The sequence below is a fragment of the Drosophila virilis genome, chromosome 5, assembly GCF_030788295.1.
Source record: "Drosophila virilis strain 15010-1051.87 chromosome 5, Dvir_AGI_RSII-ME, whole genome shotgun sequence".
Lineage (NCBI taxonomy): Eukaryota > Metazoa > Arthropoda > Insecta > Diptera > Drosophilidae > Drosophila > Drosophila virilis.
In genome coordinates this window covers 16,267,346-16,286,954 of record NC_091547.1, presented here as the reverse complement: position 1 = coordinate 16,286,954, position 19,609 = coordinate 16,267,346, and the positions used below count along the sequence as shown (strand labels likewise).

The window sequence follows — 19,609 nt, the reverse complement described above, 5'->3', positions numbered from 1 at the left end:
AGCGTCTTTTGGTAAGCTTATTATCATCGCTCATTTTCCCTTTATTTAAGAGTGCACAGTAGGCATAAAAGGTATATTTTGAAACAATTGTACATAATTTCAATTAAATAGAGTGCTGTATATGGTATCCATCAATCAATTAAGATTTATATTGCACGCGTTAATGGATGTTCTATGTTGATGCGGTCATCGATTTATTAAAAAAACATTTCAAACATGTTTTTATTTTGTTGAACTTCAAAGCAGAAATAGGGAACTTTGCTCAAGGTAAAATACTGTACTATATTATTCAATTAAAAATCAGAATTTAATTAACAATTCATCGTGATTTGCTAAAATATTTTATAATAGAAATTCTTCACCTGCAATAATGGAGTTTCATTGTTTTTGGCCACTGTCAAGGAAGTGTCAAGCAGGCAATTTTATGGAGTGCAGCTGCTCCAAATGGACTCGTTTACAATTCTCAGATGTGTGTGCGTGTAGTTGTTGCTTTTGGGCACGTGTGGCAAAAGTAATTAAAATTCAGATTTATGACAAAGACTTAACAAAGTTATTATGGCAGCTGCCTGAGAATGACAGACAGAGCCACGCAAAGACGCAGTTGACGATTATTAAGTGCTACACGACTGAGAAGGACAGCTACACAGCCACTTAGCTTGTCATTATGTGGGACACTTACTCTGACGGAAGGGCATAGCCGTTCTGTCATCTGGCTAGCAATAAAGTATAATTATTTATTTGGTCATACGACTGGTCATTAGAGCTCGGCTTAAAAGTCTTAAATGGGAACTTGAATCCCTAAATATTTAATAAATATTATTTGTGTTGTTTGTCAAAAGAAGTGTATTTGTACTTCGTTGTTCGGATATGCAATATGTTCCCCTCTTCATTATGTGCTCATTATGCACGTGTCTGGGCCTGTACTTGTTGTTTATATGACACAATTACTTAGAACACGTCACAGATTTTCACTTTTGCTAATGGCACCCAAAGCGACATTTCTACACTTCCACATACACACTGACACACACACTCATACACACACACACATCGTCGCGAACTTCTTGTGTGCGCCTTTCACACATTTGCATTGTTATATTTAAAATATAAATTTGCATTGTTTGTTGTTGTGCTGGCGAATGTGGGTCAAGAGCGTTGAATGCCACAGAACACATGGCCAAAAGCTGGTATTGTTGTTAATGTTGCAGTACTCTTGGCCAGTAAGCAGTAAGCACTCTCAATAATGCCAATAATCATCACAGCGAAGGTCAGTTTCCAGCTGAAAAATGGAGTGCAAATCGCAGCACACTCAGACACACACGTCGTATGATTGATTACTTTTGTGCATTGGGCAGTCATTGATGGAATCTCAAAAAGAAATTGTTGGCAAGGTCAGGAAAGTAATGTTGGCTATCTGACCTGCAATCGACAAGTCAGAGACCAAACGAAGATGAAATGGTCAAATAGTATTTCAAGGAACGATTCACAGTGAGTGATGATGGCTAGCAAGAAATGAAAAAGATACATTTTATCAAGAATTCCTCAATGGAAAATTACCTCTATGCCCATTATATCTCCAAATCCAAATCGATTTAGTGACAGAGAATGGATTACGTGCCCGTTGTTTTTCAATATCAGACCTTTGCTTGGTTGTAATTAATATTTGAAAGAAAATACCACTGACAAGTGCCGAACACAACTAACAACAACTTCAGTCCAGAAGCAGAAGCATGCAAAGCTTTCAGCTTTGCAGGTTGCCAGTCAATCAGACTAAGACAGCGATTGGCCGCTCTGGCGTTTCTCATGCAAATCTCTTGCCAAACATCAAGCTAGAAGCTTCGTGTCTTTGGTCACAGGCACAGGCGATAGGTGCAAAATCCAGCAGCCTGGCAAATGCAAACTCAATTTATATGCAGCAACAAGAGAGGCGGCAGGACACAACTTGTGCATGCACAGATTTTTGGCAATGCTGGCTGGCTTTGGCCATGTCCTGTGACAGGACACGCTCTGTACGTGCGCAAATACAGAACATGTGTTACAGCGGCGCAGAGAAGCCCATAGTCAAATCCTTTACCGAAGCATGACAAGCACGAAAAAGCTACTACCAGATTGTTATCGAAAACTGTTTCGCCTCAATTACGACAACCGAATAAATCGAGTTTCGCTAAAAACTTTATGCAGCACAAACTGATCTGCATAGCAATAAATTAAAAGCAAACTTGAGCTGCAAAAAAGATTTTTTAAATAAAATTAAGATAACTCCGAGAAAAATGCGTTGGACGTATATGCTCATGCATATTCAGAGAGCACACCCCCGTACACGTGGATCATCAACAGACGTGGGACCGCCCGCTGTGCGTCTTCTGCAGCTGGCCTATAAATGTCACAGTTGGAGGGCCGCTGGCATTACGAGCTATTCGCACGTCTTGTACTTATTTTAAATATTTTATAAATAAACAGAAGCGCAGCGCAGCCGACGTGGCACGTGACCCAAGCCCCAGTCACGTTGCAGCTGCTGCGTATGTGCTATTTTACAACATTTGCTGGCCGAGCAGCCAGGACCCAACCACACAATTAGTCGTGAGCAGCAGCTCAGCGCATTAACGCAGCAAGAAATACAAAACTAACATTGCCAAAGTAACCAATTTTTTTGTTACTTCTGCCTAATTGTGTTTAACGTTGTCATGTGCGAACTCTTGAGGCACTGGCAGCCGGAGAACCTTCTAAATATATGCACTTTTTTTTTAGCATAATACGAAATTTCAACAAGCAGCAGTAGCAACTGCTGCTGCGACAGCAGCTGAAATGTAATCAGAAAATTTTAAATGAGAATTTTGTAACATTTGCATAAACGAAAAAAGCTACGAAATAAAAAAAAAAAAACTTAAATAAGCAAAAGAACTGCAACTGCAGTTATAGACCTTGGCAGGAAGCAACAGAACCTTGCTCGCAGTTGAGTTGAGCATCAAAATTATAATAATCATTTCGTTAGACAAGAAGAATTTTGTAAGACACAAAATGAATGCACAAATGCGACACGAATGTCTGCTCGTGAACTATTGGGCTGCTAGCTAAATAAAATGAATAAATAGGTTTAATGCATATTTAAATGCAGTTGAAAGTTGACAACTGTAGTTAGATAAACAAAGGTTATAAAAATGCAGGCGATGTGCAAGTCAACACAAATCATTCCCATAAATTTGTTGTATTAATTAACTAATTAGAGCTTATAAATAAGAACTAAATCCAAAACTTAAATCTGTTGAGCTGTCATTATACATAATTTTTCAGCAAATAGAACATAACATATTACAAATCAATTGTCATTTGATCATTTAGGGATATGTTTTGTTTAAATTTAGTAAAAAGCTGTGGATAAGTTAGATCTGGTTATGGTTGAAATTATATCTGACACATATACCACATGTTATTGGGGCAGGATCAACATGGCTTTAATTCTAAGAAATTCGCTTGAAGCAAATTACTTTTTAATGACAATACATTGTTGTATATGAACGTAACATGCAAAACCTCAACTTCACACTGAATGGCAATTGACGCGCTGCAATTCATATGCGTCTGCGTTTACACAACTAATTGGCAATTAGGTTGGGCGTCGCTGCATAGAATAAGCTCATTTGTGGTCTTCTGCAGCTTCTTCAACAATTTACAAAGCTACAAAGTTGTGAAGCACGAAAAACATGACTGACCAAATAGTGACCACATTCAGATGCATCCGTAACTGAGCATAACAAATGAAGTTTAATTCTGTTTCCGCCTTTTTGCGGTTTTCTCGTGCACTGGGTGTGCATTCAATATGCAATCAACATGTGCAGGACTTTCACTTTTCGTTTCCATTTGGTTAACCCCAGTGGACACTGTGCGTATACGTAATATGATTAGCCTGACCGCTATTGAAGTAATCGCAGCAGCATCTAAACAGGCTCTGTCTAATTTTGAAGAGCGCCTAGGGAACTGTTTGTCCTGATTGCGCTCTTTTATTTAATCGTATGGAAAATTTATGCGCATCGCAGATTTACACACACAATCTACAACACAGAATTCGTTGGCAGAGCTTGTAAATATTCTCCGGAGGGATATCGAATGCACGGCATGTTTTGTTATTACAAACTGTGCAAAGCGACAGTCCGGCATCGGATGATAATTGCCTTCTGCAATATTAAGTTGAAATGAGATGGGATATTTGTTGTTGCAATCGATTGCTTTTAATGATTTAATACGCTCTCCAAATCTGATGGGCATATTTATACTATTAAAGAGGATATTATAATTTTGCCTTCAAAATTTGTAACGCATAGAAGAAGACGTTTCTGACCCCATAAAATATATATATATTTATCAACAGCCTATCTATTTACAAGCAATATTCGGCTTGTTTTTCTACTCAAGACCTGGCTTATTATTGAATTATAAATTTAATTATAGTAGAGAAACTTATATTAACATGACGGTCAACAGATGGCTGTATAAGTTTGTGCATGGAAATGAAAAGTTAGTAGTGCTTGTTTGGCGCCACATGAACAGCAGTTAATTAAAACTAGTTGAAATTGTCTTAGTTTAGGGCAAAGTTTCAATTGGGAAGAACAAGAAAAAGCACTAATTTTGCACTTAAAAGGGTCAAGAGAAAGCACTTATGTATAATAGAGGCAAAGGCGCCAAACTTTTCAATTAAACATTGCACTTTTTTTGCGGCATTGGCCAATTGGCCAAATGGTACAACAAAAACTAACCCACCTTCTGTTTTTTTGTCTTTCATATTCAGAGTTGTGCCATGCTGCGCTGAAGATTCAATCCACTTTCCGGGGCCATTTGGCTCGCAAGCTGGTCAACAAGGAAGTGCCCGAAGATGAAGACATTCAGGAGATAACCAAAAAGGTGGCCGAGGAATTGGACATCGATCTGACCGATCCGGAGCTAAATAAGGCTGCCACCAAAATCCAAGCCTCCTTCCGTGGCCATAAGATACGCAAGGAAACCAATCCCGAATAAGCTGAGCAGTCCGCGTTTGAATTTGTTGGTATCGGCTGTCAGCAGAGCAGTCAACTAAAATAAAAAAATGTATTAAATAAACAAACAAAAAAATTGGTAAAATGTAACTGTGTAGAGCTTACGAAAAAGCCTGCACTCTTGTAAACTTTTTAGTAAATATGTTAATTAATTGAAAATGATATTTATGTAACCATATTATTAATTCATTATTTTATAAGCAATATTTAAATTGTCAAAAAGGACACTATTATGCCGGACCCTTAAGTTGTCCTACGTTCGTGTACTTTTAAAATCATCTTGGGATTCGTTAAAGAGTAAATAAATTGCTTAAAACGCTGTCAACTTTGGCGCTACCGTTGGATTTGCTGTATGGAATGATTTGCAAGTTATATATATATATAAATCCACTCAGAAGTAAAGCCGACCCGAGCCAATTATTAGCTAAAATCGGTAGTCTTAAATGCATCCTACTTACTCTGTTTCATAATTTTTATTCAATATCAAATAATAATATTAACAAAAAATAAACAATTTCGCTTCTTTGCCCTTATTTGCATAAATTAAGATTCAATTAGCTTATAGTTGCAGAAATTGTCTTTTATTTAAAATTGAAAAAAGTAAATCATAACTTAATAACTAAAACCAAAACCTAAAGGCGAATCAGTGTTTAAAATCAATTTGCAAAGCATGTTAAAAAGGCACGATGTTCCAAATTTATTGTAGGGCAAAAAAATGAAGACAAACCCAAGGAAAATGCTGAAACATTTTTTTAAACTTAGTCGGTTTGTCTGGCCAAAGCCAAAACCAAATGCAGTGTATTGTTGTACCTACACACGGAAACATAAAAAAAAAATAAAAATAAAGAGCATAATTTGTAACTGACTCAATGTTTATAAATTAAATAAGCCCGCAAGGCGCATTAGGGGTACTCAAGCGACAACAGCTACTAAACGTCAACAAATTTTTCAGCGAGCTACTTAAACTGATAAACAAGAACTCTAAACTAATCTGGTGGCACAATTTTTTGTTTTTCTACCAAGTGTACTACAAGTTTGTCAACTTGAAAATATATTATCAAAAAAATATTTATATACATACGTACGAGTATTATAGAAAATTGAAAAAAAAAAAAAAACAAAAAACGTAAATAAAATATAAAAATACAATTTAAACAAAACTAAAACCTAATTTAAATGCTGGCAAATTTGCAGCAAAGAAAAATTGTTACACAAGCAACTACAAATAAATGTTTAAATTCAAATTAATTACGACTAAATAAATAAAGAGCATTATAATTATATTAGAGATCAAAGTAAAATTCTACTAAACTGCATACCAACTACATTAAACCAAAAGTAAATAGGCATAAGAGAAACATATTAATGAAAATATTTGAGAAAACACAGAAAGCATATACATACATTCAAAAAACTGCAAAAAAAAAAAAAAAAAAAACATCAACAAATGTCCCAACTAAATTTTAATTGAGTAATAAAACTAAATAAAACTTCTGAAAATGCAAACAAAAAATTGTTTTTATTTAGATTCAATTAACATCATCTGTCTTTTCATGCACGCGGCCAACATTTAACGATTTTGTATCTGCTTCCCAGTGCCCAGCGAACCAAGACTACAGTGCACAGCCCAAGGTCTTTTGTATTTGACATTTGAATTGAAAGCAACGCTGTGTTTTAAAAATAAGAATATTAACAAATCCGTCTGAAACATTTCTCAACTTGCAGTCAAGTGCTATATTTATGCAAAAGTTGGTCCAGCACGTGGCATGTGCCGAAGAGCTGATGGCAGCTGCATCGTTCGTAATTTTATTGATGGCACAAAAGACACAACTTGACACTGCTAAGTGGGTTGCAACACTGCCAGAAGCAACAGCAGCATCTGAAAATTGTCTGGGCCGGGGAGCAGGTAGCGCTCTCCACACAAGCCGTTCGTTTGGGAATGAAAGATGGGCAGAGATAGACAACCAGGTGGGGAGGCCAACTTCACGGCCACTGTTGCCACTAGATCCTTTATGACAATGGCACAACCAAATGTTGAAGCTGACGATGATGATGATGATGTTGCTGGGGGTATGAAAGGTAAAATGTGAAGCAGCATAATGAGGCTGACAGCAATGCCTGTGCTTGACCTACAAAAAACTGGCATCTGTGAACATTTCGTAGATGTAAACTGTGGCAAGACAAGCCACTCAGACGTCCACGTTAAAGTGCTTTAAAAACTGCTCAGCGCGTTGGCAATAAATGACAATTTTTCAAATATTTAACTTGTAAGCGAACAAAGCGGCACCAGGGACGAGGCTGGCGGCACAAGCAAAAGCCAAAAAGACATAAGAAATAACAAATATCATTCGCAAGCCGAAGATCACATTCCCTTGCTAGGTCGTGAATTTATACTGTGATATAGTATTATATTATATTGTGATATAGTAGTCCGAACGGATACGGATTTGCAGATATCTACAAGAATAACGAACTTCCTAATTGCTTACTTTGGTCAAGATATGCTGAAAGTAAGATCCGTGTTTTGCACAGAACTCGTTTGTCAAGCGATTTTTCTTACCTATAAAACCAATATATGGAACCTCCACCCGAACTCCTCCGGACCTTGGACTCCTTGCAGTGAGTATATATTTGGTGACAAAATCAAAATATCCTTCATCAGGATATAGTAAACCAAAAAGTGAATAAAATGCACAAGTCCGCGGGGACATATCAAAATTGGACAAGTGCCACATGACGTTGGTGTGACTACCAAATTGAACTTGCCACAGTCAAAAGAAGCACAACGGAGAGTGGCACGAGGCAGCGGCAATTTGCATGCCATTGCAATTGCATGTCAATTTGAGCTCCCAGCACTCCTCTTTATCCACCAGAGGACAGGCCAAAGTGCTACGGCGGTGCACGTTTGGCATTCAGTAAACTTTTTGTATTTTTTCACTGACTTTTTCACGGCTCACAAATATTTCAACGGTAAATTTATGCGCTTCCGTCTCCACGCGAAAAAAAGAAAAAGTAGCAACAAAAATAATATAAGCTATATGCCAGTGTCTGGCTTGCCTGTGTGCAGCATGGCGTATGCGCAATTTATGAGGCCCTAAAAACAAAACGTTGTAGGGGTGCTCATAGAATACACAAAAGAGCGGTGTCTAAGTGAGCAATGCGTCCCCTAATATGCGATCAGCTCCGACAAATATTTGTGCTCAGGCATATTTAATTCTATTTTCTTGGAAGCTGCACAGCCATAGCAAGTGCTAGCAAATTGTGCTGTGGTTGTACAGATAAGAGATAGGAGTAAGATATTAACATTAGACTTCATATAAAATAACATTAATTTCCCTATTGTATATAACATAAATATTAGCATATGCCAGAAAATGTTGGGGCAATTGGCACGACCCAGTTAACAAAAATGTGACACATGCTTTGACAGGTTTCTTACAGACGGTCTACGAGACTTCAGTCGAAGAGGCTCGATTAGTTTCTGTAGTTTCCAGGAATTTCTAGCATAATACATATCCTATACATATAAAGATTTACCATTATGAAATTATTTTTTAACATTCCACTTTAGCAGCTATTTAGACCTTTAAATGGACGTGTGTATGTGGAATATTCACATTCGCTGTCATTTACCTGTTTCGTATCCCTCAATGGCAGCTACACTCAACATTTATCGCACATTTGCAGTTGCAACACACATCAACTTTCAATTTCTAAAAACCACTTTTCAGCTGATGCTGGGTGGGGCGAACGGAAGGCAAATGAAATCCGTGCCAAATAAGCAACAGCATCCAATCAAAAGAGCCGCATGCCGGCTGCTGCTTTTCACACCTTTTGTGTGGATTTTAACCGCAAAATATGCCAACGAGTGCGCCGACACAGACGCATACACAGACACAAGCACACACACTCGTACGCTTACAAGGACACCATTCTTGAAGAGTGGTGGGAGGGGGGGGAGGGCTTGCGATCCGTTTAACTGTAAACGGCGCACTTGAGCGCATTAAAATGGCAACTGCAAGTTGTCCTTATTGATTACGGGTTCCTGGAAGCTCTCACTGGTAACTGAGACCGAAACCAACAAAGGGCATTCATTCATTATTGACAACCATTCCCCGAAATGTGGGCGTGTTTCGGTAGAAAGTATTTTGTGGAACGCCCTCGAGTGATTATTGTAGGCTAGCGACAAATGCAATTCGGGCGCTTGCTGCAATTGCGCAATTCAACTTCATTTGTTTTGGCCGCACCATGGACGACAGCTGTCCTTTGGCTGTCTTTTTGAGCGACCCGCTTGTCGCAGTTCAGTTGACACTCGCTTGCCAGCGGCTTGCGTGGCGTATACGTAATTTGTTGGCCAACTGCCATGACACTTCGCCTCGCAAACAATTTGCCCCACGTTCGTTCATTATGTTGCCCGCCCGTCAGCTGCGCCCGCGGCTGCATTTTATATAAGCATGAGTATTTTGAACTTTTTGATTTAGCTTTTATATATGCTCGACCCATTGGTTTGGTTAAGAAGGGTATAATAAATATGTGTTTGACAGAGGACAAGATATATTAACCAACAAATCAAATTAACAAACATACAACTTTACTGTCATTCTTAAATATTCGGGAGACTATTTTTGGGTCTTTTTAGTATTTTGTTTCAGTCCAGTTTTAATCCTGACATTTCTTCTTTGGACATTTCTTGTAGCAGTTGCTGCACTGATTATGATTATGATTCATCAAGTTGTTTTGTTAATATTTTAAAATGTTTTTTCAAAATTTGTTTTCAGTTTCTGACAAAACAATAGTCTGAACAGGTAAAGTTCTAAAATGTATAAATAAATTATTTACAAATTCACAAAACAAGATGAACCAATTATCCTGAGCTTATAAATATAGAAAGCAGCTGCAGAAACAAAATAAAAAAACCCAACGCTGTGGTTTAACACGTAGACCGAATTACTGACCAATGTTCTTTGGTATTGCAGTAATCTTTTTATTGTACCCTATTTTATATCCATTTTATTTCGTGCTTTCACATATAAGGAAAAATCCGGTGCTCCAACAACTATGATGTTGTTTTATTAGCATTCGCTTTTGCAGTTGTGTTCCCAAAGGCCGTTACTAATTTCTTGGGTACACACTTTTGGAGTTCTTTGTTCCACCGGCGGTTGGGCGGACATTCCTTTGGAACTGCTGAGTTTGTATTCGATTTACAGAGCTCATCTGTACAAACTCTAGGTTTCTGGGCGCAAGCGTTTTTACTTTCTAACCAAATGAAACCCTCTAAGCAGACATGCTTATTTTCTCCATTTACCTTGGTCAAAGACTCCTTGTTACCAGATACAAGAATGCGAAATTTAACGCAACGATTACCTAACAGCTCCTGGCCAGCTTTTTAGAGAACGCCAAAAAAAAAAAGTGTTTGATTAATTAAACAAAATTAAATATTTTCTACTGACGTGGGCATTTTTTGGGCTCATCTTCCTTTTGGCTCGTTACCAGGACGAGCAGAAGAAATAAATTGATGAGTCGAAGAAGCTGCTTCATTTTGATTGCTTTTAGAACTGAGTGGCTTATGCAAAATGTTGAACTATAACATAAATTAGTTAACTTAATTCGATATAGCTACGGGTTAATTGCACAATTTGCTTTGGCTATTTTCTAAAACCGAGAAACAATTGAAGAAAAGACATATAAGCTTTTTGCCTTTCGCCCTAACAGTGCTAGCTGGACCTCTACGACAAATTCATCTTCCGATCCAACTTCCTGCCTCCTTGTGAATTGCTTCGAATAACAACCATTACGACCGCAAAGTTATAATGCATGTAATTCAATTAAGTTTTGGTTATCAGCAAATGCTGATTTTTTCTGTTTTTTTTTTTTTAAATATGCACTAGGTCAATGGGCTGGCCAGTTGGCAGTGCCACCTGACAGTAGGCAGTAATTATCGTTACTCTCTCCTAGCCACAGCTTGCCGCGGTCTATTATTTAATTTGCGCATGGCTGAAGCATGGCGGAAGTATTCAAATAATAATAATAATAAAACTAAAATGAATAAATTCGAATTTGTTGCGCCAATGTCTGCGTCGGCCATTTACAATTCATTGTGTATACGTGATGTTGTACAATTTTATTGCTGCATATTTTGACAGACGGGTCGTTTATTTTTGTTGTTTACATATATTTATTTTTATTAATGTTTGTTTTTTATGCAACAATAAATGCCACTGGAGTTAAGTAAATCGATTCCTAATATAGATTTCAACCCGATTTTGACCAGTTTAATAAAGATACTAGACCTTCAGAACTTTAGATTTTGATTGAATATCAGTGCAGCAGCCCCCAGCGAAACACACTTGAACATTCCACAAGAAAATCCTATTTTGTGGTGGTTTTTGTTTATGAAGAAAACTTTAAGTCGTGCCGGCGACACATAATTTATACTGTCGGTAATCAAGATTCCGATGAGAAATTCCAGTGAGTCTTGGCCAAAAAAGAAGTGAACCTTTTGCTTTTTTTCTTTCTCCATTTGCTGTCCGCTCGAACTTCATGAAACTTTTGATGGAGAGACAACTGAGGGTCCTAATAACGCGTCATTTGTGTTTATAAGAATCGGCCGTGGACGGCGTATTGAACACTTTATCGTCTCTGACAAAGGATTAATCGTAAGGACAAAGCCGTAGAATGCGCTGCGCTGTGACAAGTTGGCAACATTTTTACCGTTAGGTTGCTTCATACACTATCAAGGACATCGTTTGGTATATTATAACAAAAAAAAAAAAAAAAAGGAAAACCCGTTGGCATTTTCCGGACTTCACAAAATGGCGTTTAATTTTTCATGTTGTTCATTCTATTTTTGTGGCCCTTTTTATGTGTTTGTGCTTTTTGTCTTTAAATGTTATAAATGAGAGTTGTGTCTTGTTGCTTTGTTGTGTGGATTAACCCAAAAATTAGTTGTCATTCCGCTTAATAGTCGACTCGCACCTTTTTGTATTCAGTTATAAATGCGTTTCTTGTGTTTATTACATTTTATTATCATTTCGAGGCGAAATGTGGCCACTACGTGATTATGTGCCCAAATAATATTTTATACATTTTTTTGATATGTTATTCCATTCCTTACCATTGGGACACTTGGCCCCACGGTGTACGATGATTATAACAATGACCACGGCCAAATAATATAGTTTCATTTTTATTTTCGAACTGAGCCAAATATTCGTGCATATAATGCTTCACATATATAACTTTATATTCGCTGCAATATGAAAAGAGTATATTGATTTGTCAGGGTAAGTTTAATATTTAATTTTAGTGTGTCCTGTATCAAATAATGTTAACTGTTTTTCGTTGCAAGCCATTTAACATCAAAAGACCCTGAAGCAAACATATTGCTCATACCTCAATAAATGCGTTCGCTTTGATTTCACACATAACAAAAAAAAAATACCGCAGACTGTGTTTTTATTTTTACCGAGCACCTGCAGCATAGAATAGAAAAGGAATTCATTTTACCCACAGAAATAAACATAAAAAAACAAATATAAGCCAAAATGAACACGTGTACACATCACGTATACGCAATGTGTTCCTTTATGTACATGCATATATATATTTGAATGTATTTTTGACTTTATATAGACGGATCAATAACAGCGCATTTGTTGCTTAAACTCTGAACAATTCCATCTAACTTCCAGAAAATGTTGCGTATGCTGAACGGACAACTGGAATTCTATGCCATTTATAAGTTGTGACGTATACCCAAGATATTAATCATTCAAAACTGTCGATATATGCATAATACACAATACTTATTTATAGTAGGCCTTTATATTTGTATCTGTATATGTGTCTAGTATACCAACTAAACAAAAAATAGGTTTGTTTTTAAATATAAGGTTGGTTGTTGAAGCAGTTATTATTCCCCAAGGATGCCACATCAGCTGTACAAGAGCTGGAAATACACGCGTTTCACGATGTGTTTGCTGCGCTGCTTTCTGTCATTGTCGTATCTATGGATAATGCTTCATGCGGCGGCTGTGGTGCCGGTGGTGAATGAACATTCGAAGTGGTTCTTTTGGGTGCAGCATCTTAAATTTTGGATAACATACGCATCGATCCTCACCTTTGATGCCCAGACCCAATGCTATGTAGTTCTGGTGATGCTTATGGTGCTGTTTCGGCTCTACCAGTGCAGCCGCTGCAACTTTTGCAACACGCGGGATAACATACGGGACGGCGGCAAGGTACCCTACAATAAGCGCATGTTGCTGTACTTTGGCCCCTACCTGCTGCTCTTCAGCTTCTGCTGGCTGGCCAGCATGTACTCCATAGGACTTGATCTAATGCGGATTATACTAAATGACGAGATACATACCGATTGCATGTACAGCAAGATAGGCATGGCCGTATTCTTCAAGATGCTGGTCTTGGCCAATGTGCTAGTGCGATGTGTACGCTGCGGTGTCATTCTCCATCTGTTCGCCGATGAGCCCGACGACGAGCTTCGCAATGTTCACAACCTAGGCGAGCATTTAAATTTGTTCTTTCTTAACTAATTTTGTATTACCTTTGGGTCAGAGTTGTGTAAAAATTAAAAACGTTTTCTATCCAAAGTTGTTTATGTGCTTGCATTTTCATCCAAAAGTTGTGCAACCGCATCTCATGCATACGCCGTGCTGACAATAGTTTTTGTTGAACATTTTCAGCTGTATCCGACACGTCAACGTTCCCTTGTAAAAGTTTTGTCGACCTACCACAGCATTTGGCTTGTTACACCAATTGCTTAACATAATTTAAGCCAATTTGTCTGGTTATTATCGCAATTTATATTATAGCCCATTCTAAATGTCTTCACTTGCTTTCATACAACTCCATCGCCACACTTGCTTATGTATTCAAAATGTTTTAGCGTGCTAGACCTCATGCTACCCTGTGTTCACAACTAGGTGAATTGATTAGTTGCTAAGATCTTTCATAAAGTAACAATATTATTTATTAAGACTTTACGGACGCTTCCTTTTAAGCCAAAGATTTAAGAATTTAATTGTTTCAAATTAGCTAAGTAGCTTTTATTGAATTTGAATCATAAATGGTATCTTCCAGTCGGTCACGTTTACACAAAGCTCTCTTGCCTTTACTTGCTTGGCTGTCTCTAACAGTTTAATATTTTCATATCATGCCCATCTTTACACAATCATAAGTTGACCATATTTTTGATTACTTGAACACCACCGAATGGTCATGAGCTCGACTCGGCTCGACTGTAAGGCCAAAAGCCAATTTCATTTCCATAATTTGCGCACTCATAGCTGTCGATGGCACCGCGGCACATTCCGCCTGAAAGACAAAAGAGTTGGCTGCTTGCTGAGGAGGTGGACACAATGTAGCGGAAGTCCGGCGAGGGGGTTCATCTGGCTTGTCCATTGCGTGGCGTTGACAGGCCACATCACTGCATATGAGAGCTTTGATTGAGGCCATCAATGGCAGCGGCAGATGCGGCCTTCTGCTGTTAACAAATGGCCACTGACCGGTGCAATCATGCGTGTTGGCCCTGCTGCAAATGGCTGTCACAATTTGATATAAATGAGCTCAGACAGTAGCTGTTAGCGGCTTTAACAAAGGTAACGAAGCGCTTTTGCATTTTGCATGGGTATAAGGGTATATTTAATTTGTGCAAAATCCAAATGTATGTAACAGGCAGAGGGAAGCATCTCCGACCCCATAAAGTATATATATTCTTGATCAGCATCAATAGCCGAGTCGATCTAGCCATGTCCGTCTGTCTGTCCGTCCGTCCGTCCGTATGTATAAACCCAATGATCTCAGAACCTATAAGAGCTAGAGACTTGAAATTTTAGATGTAGATGCTCCTAGATCCCACGCAGATCGAGTTTGTTTCCGATAATCGATAACTTACTCCGTTTCCAAGCTGTTGGGGCAATTTTTTTGGGCAATTTTGGTAAATAATAAGAGCTAGAGTTCCCAAACTTGACATATAAGTAGCTTCTAAAATAGAATATATATATATGCATTTGATGTTGGAAGAAGAGGGTTCAGGGTATCCCCTAGTCGGGATCTCCCGATTAGAACCTCTTACTTATTATTGTTGTTATTATTATTTACTTAAATTATCTTTCGCTGTAGTAAACACTATTGCTTAGCTACCAAGTCATGCTCGATTAGAGCTAAGAAATACGGCTGACTGTAATAGGCTTACCAATGGTTGAGTAAATCACAAATCAACACAATTTTATGCGCACTTAGCTAGCTAGCATACTATTTTATACAAGCTTTCGCTTTTAGCTAATAAAACAATCTGTATAATGCCGGGCTATGCATTTATCATCAGCCCAAGCAAATTGGCAAACGACAGCAGACTCCCTACGCCCGCAAGTCTTTGAACAATCAGGTGAGCAGGTGCTGGAAAGGCGCCTGACAAACATGTCTTATCAACATTTATGACACTTTTATGACGCTTTTTCACACTCACACACACACACACACACACACACACACACATACCTTCACATCGATTCAAATGTATTAGACTTTGCCAAGCTGTGAAGGGGCGCACAAAATCATTGAAGCGCAAAATAGAGCAATAATCTTGGCACAGTTTAAAAGTGAGGATGCTGTGCACTGTGGTCTCTGTGTGTGTGTGTGTGTGTGTGTGTGTGTGTGGGTGGCACCACATGCATGCATAATAAACAACTGCAGTTGGTCTTTTGTGGGCGTGTCGCAATACGGCTGTTGCTGTGCAGCGATAAATTTAATAGCAGAGCATACGAGACGCAGCATTTTAACTGGCCACACTGGCACTCGCTAGGGGCATGGCCTTGTGCGCCTAAAAGCATGCATAACCATATTATAAGGGACCTTTCGATGTAGTTATTCGCATATCCGAGCATCCCACTCGAGCCGTTTTTCTACCAGTCAAACATTCCCTTTGCCCACTGCCTTTAATGACTGCCCAAGCAGCTACATTGAATTATTGAGTTCTCATCAATACACGGACAACAGGCAACGCCTACCCAACAGCAGCAGGCTCATCATGAGCATTATTAACAACAATGATTCGGTACAGCTGGGTCCAGCTGGGAAGCTGCACATGCTCCGCACATGCAAAGAATTGTATATGGATGCTCATATATTTAAGTGGAAGCTACGAAAAAGGTAAAATCTCTACGTACACGAGCAGAGACAGGGTCATACAGGATGGTCACTTGAGCAACAATCACGCAAAGTGGCCCTTCATTTAACGAAACACCCTGTAGTAGCCAAAAACGACTGCCCAGAGTGGCTGCAGCGCATGTAAATATTTTATATTTCAAATAATTTGATTGGCAATCTACATAGAAAATGCACATGTCCATATACACAGATATATAACAGATATATTTATAAAGATATATTTGTTATGCTGAAGTTTGTACCGTCACGCTGCGTCAGCATTCATACTGATTCAATTTGATCAAGAATAATAGTCTGTGATAGCGTTGGCCCATGTTAAATTAAAGACTGAACGACAACAAATGTCGGCTTATATTATTTTTACCTGATTGGAACTCTACGGGTCATTATTTTTCTCTCCCCTTATCGCCAACACATCGAGCCTAATGAAGCGCGCTTTTAGGCGTTTTTATTTCCTTTGTGTATTGACCACGAACTGGGAATCTATATTTATTTGTACTGTTCCTACGGCTATGGGGCATTTATGGCTTTCATCTCGTAATCAATGTCATAATTTCAAATGCTCTGATTGCTCAGATGTTGCATTTGCGTTGAATTTGGCCTCTGTGGCGGTAATTATGTGCAGTCCACGCTAATGAGACGTGCGCACCTGCTGCTGCCCAGGGGAGCAGAAAGAACTTAATTAGAAACGGATCGTACATACCAATCGATGAGGTTTACTATAATGAGGCTAAAATGCAAGCTAAAGGTTAATGGATAGCAAACGGTGTTCATTAGAGCAGCTAGGAAAGTGGTTAATTCTGGAATGCCAAACGACATCCATTAGCTGATCAGAAGTCTTGTGTTTAAAACATATAAGATTAAAGGAAATTTAACAGAGTACTGAGCTATTTAATATTTTAATTAGGACAGGTAAGATAAGATTACAAAATAATTTGTTAAACTTTGAAATTCCCATATTTAAGATTACTTATTTATTGTTTAACGTAGAGTTTTGCTGGTGAGTAAAGGTCTTATACCCTTTCTTGGATCTAAAGCGTTTTTTTAATCTCTGATATTGCGTACATAATTGTTTCATTAACATAACGTAAGATTCTAGGTCTTGGCATTAACAGAATTCGAAAAGAGCGACACTGCGTACATGTGTGTGTTTCAAATTGCATATGCTTAAGATCGTTAGCATAAGTTTAACATAATATGTTAATGAAACTGATATCAACAGCCTGTTAAATTTAAAAATATATTAATACTGCAAATAATGTACAATTGTAACATATGACCAACACCCTTTTTGAGGGAATGTAAACTTTTATACGAAAAGTGACGACTCAAAATAAAAGTGGCTCGATATCATATATTGTATAAAATATTCTCAGCCCCTTAACAATTGCGTAAGAACAAAGCACTTGTGTAAAAGCAGTTCTAAGCATTTGGCCTTCAAGCTTATTTAGACTTCGGTGTGCCAAAAACAGCCCATTCATTTTGACAGCTTCATTTAAAAACATTTTAGTTACATATAGTTTTCACATGCTTCTTAAAGTATTTTTTTTATCTTTAATATGCTACTCCTTTCTACCGTGTCTTACATATCTGCGCCATATCCAATTCATCTATGTCACATAGGATTCGGGGAAATGTACCGCATAATTGGCTCAAGGAGTGTCACAATATCTCCGTGAATCGTAGCGGGTTTCTCTTATGCTAATATCGTTGCCATGTCCCGGAGCCAACGGTGACAATGACAGGAACAGCACACGATTGACGGTTGCTGGTGATTTTGTTTTTGGTGGTGTTCTTGCTGCCATGGCCTTAAGTCAGGTGCGAATCTGACGCGCACATGTGTGCTCCATGAATGCACAACAAAGGTCGAATGCGACACAGAAAATATGCTAAATACGCCAGCAATGTGCCCGTGCCAAGATCTCTGAGTGTCAAGGCGAACTCATAGGGGAGGGCGGAAGGAGGCACTTTGCAATTGACTACGATTTGTGGCTTAGTTGCCGCCGCGTCAGCCTGAATTGTGGCATGAACTTGCAATTGTCAATCAGCTGAGCGACAAAGTCCCAAGGCCCAACAAGGAAATTAATTAAGTTTATGCTAATTAGCCGGCTGGGGCACAAGGAATTAATTATGGCACAGCATATGGCGCGTATACGCAACGTAAATGAAATTCAAATCAATTGGATAACAAATTTGCATAATGGCCTATGAGGTTAGCTGCAAGAACAACAACAATAGCAGCCTAAAAGCAGGCCAAACACATTATCAATCACTAATCGATGAAATCGATAAGGTAAACCATCTGCGATACATGCCACAAAACGTTGCATGACTGCGCCGCACCGTCTAGAGTGGGAGCGTGACGGCAACTGAAACGATATATCGCTGTATTTTTGAGTAACAATAAGGCTTATCCTCTTAGAAAATGAGCTACTAAAATATGATAATCATATGTAAATTTTGACATTTCATTCTCGTACTTTATAGATGAAAATTTAGAAAATTTACCACTAAAATATGATAATCACATGTAAATTTTGACATATTCACTCTCGTACTTTATAGATGACTTAAGACATAAACTTCTCTAGGGTGCACATCTCTGGCTTTTCTTCTACGTGTGCTGGTTTTTGTCTCATGTTTTGTAAACAGCTAATCGAATTTACAGCTGATTAAATCGTGTTAGTTGCCAGCGGGCTGCGCTTGTGCCCAACATTTGTAGGGGACTGCAGCTAAAACTGTGGCATTTTGGACACCCTTCAATCATTTTTGTTACATTTTTTATTCACTCTAGCACTTAAATGCTTCATGACGGTTTATCTTCAATTGGCCCAATAGCCCGTCGGTAAAGTGGATTGGCTCGCATTGTGCATTTCTAAAATTCGCAACAGCCTTAATTGAGCTTCACTTCTCAATGCAACTGCAACTGTCCTTTCAAACGATTTCAAGAGTTAGCCAAGAAGTTGAATCACTACGTGATATAATTCCGAGTTTGGGAGGATTTCCTAACAGAATCTCTAATCTCAAAAACTATGCAATTTTTATTACAAACCAAAGTAATTTTTGAAAAAAAATGTCCATATTAAAATATTTCTGTTAAAAAAGTTTTGTAAGTACAAAAAGGTAATCTGGAATTTCCCTAGCTCTTTATACCAAACTACCTTATTCCTACGGATTCACCAAGTTACCCAATATTTCTAAACAGCTTACCTCAAACAATAACATAGCTATTTTAAATCTATGAAAATAACATGAAACATTGGATATGGAACATTTGAGATAAAATGGCTGAAAGAAACTCAACTTTGAGCCAACCTTGAGCCCAAACAGGACACTTGTAACATGACAACCCAAACCATTTTGAGCTTTTGTCCTGCCTCATTATTAGCTTTTGG

At 38.2% G+C, this 19,609-nt stretch overlaps 2 protein-coding genes and 1 long non-coding RNA gene across 4 annotated transcripts in view; 2 read left to right on the top strand and 1 right to left on the bottom strand.

Annotated features, from left to right (window-relative positions):
- Positions 1 to 5,873, top strand: part of igl (igloo) — a 50,979-nt gene extending 45,106 nt beyond the window's left edge. For both annotated transcript variants that reach the window (XM_002049654.4, XM_015174334.3), the window contains exon 3: positions 4,784 to 5,873. In XM_002049654.4, the coding sequence (XP_002049690.1) occupies positions 4,784 to 5,010 (227 nt within the window). In that variant the 3' untranslated portion in view covers positions 5,011 to 5,873. The remainder of the gene's footprint in view (positions 1 to 4,783) is intronic.
- Positions 5,874 to 9,956: 4,083 nt separating this feature from the next.
- LOC116651126 (uncharacterized) lies at positions 9,957 to 10,627 on the bottom strand. Its single transcript, XR_011417011.1, has 2 exons — positions 10,478 to 10,627; positions 9,957 to 10,409 (listed from the first exon to the last, which is right to left on the bottom strand). It is a non-coding gene; the product is annotated as an uncharacterized lncRNA (long non-coding RNA).
- A 2,235-nt stretch (positions 10,628 to 12,862) lies between these two features.
- On the top strand, positions 12,863 to 13,636 carry LOC6626578 (uncharacterized). Its single transcript, XM_002049655.4, has one exon. The coding sequence runs from the start codon at positions 12,953 to 12,955 to the stop codon at positions 13,577 to 13,579; it is 627 nt and encodes a 208-aa protein (XP_002049691.1). The 5' UTR covers positions 12,863 to 12,952; the 3' UTR covers positions 13,580 to 13,636.
- Positions 13,637 to 19,609: the final 5,973 nt, after the last annotated feature.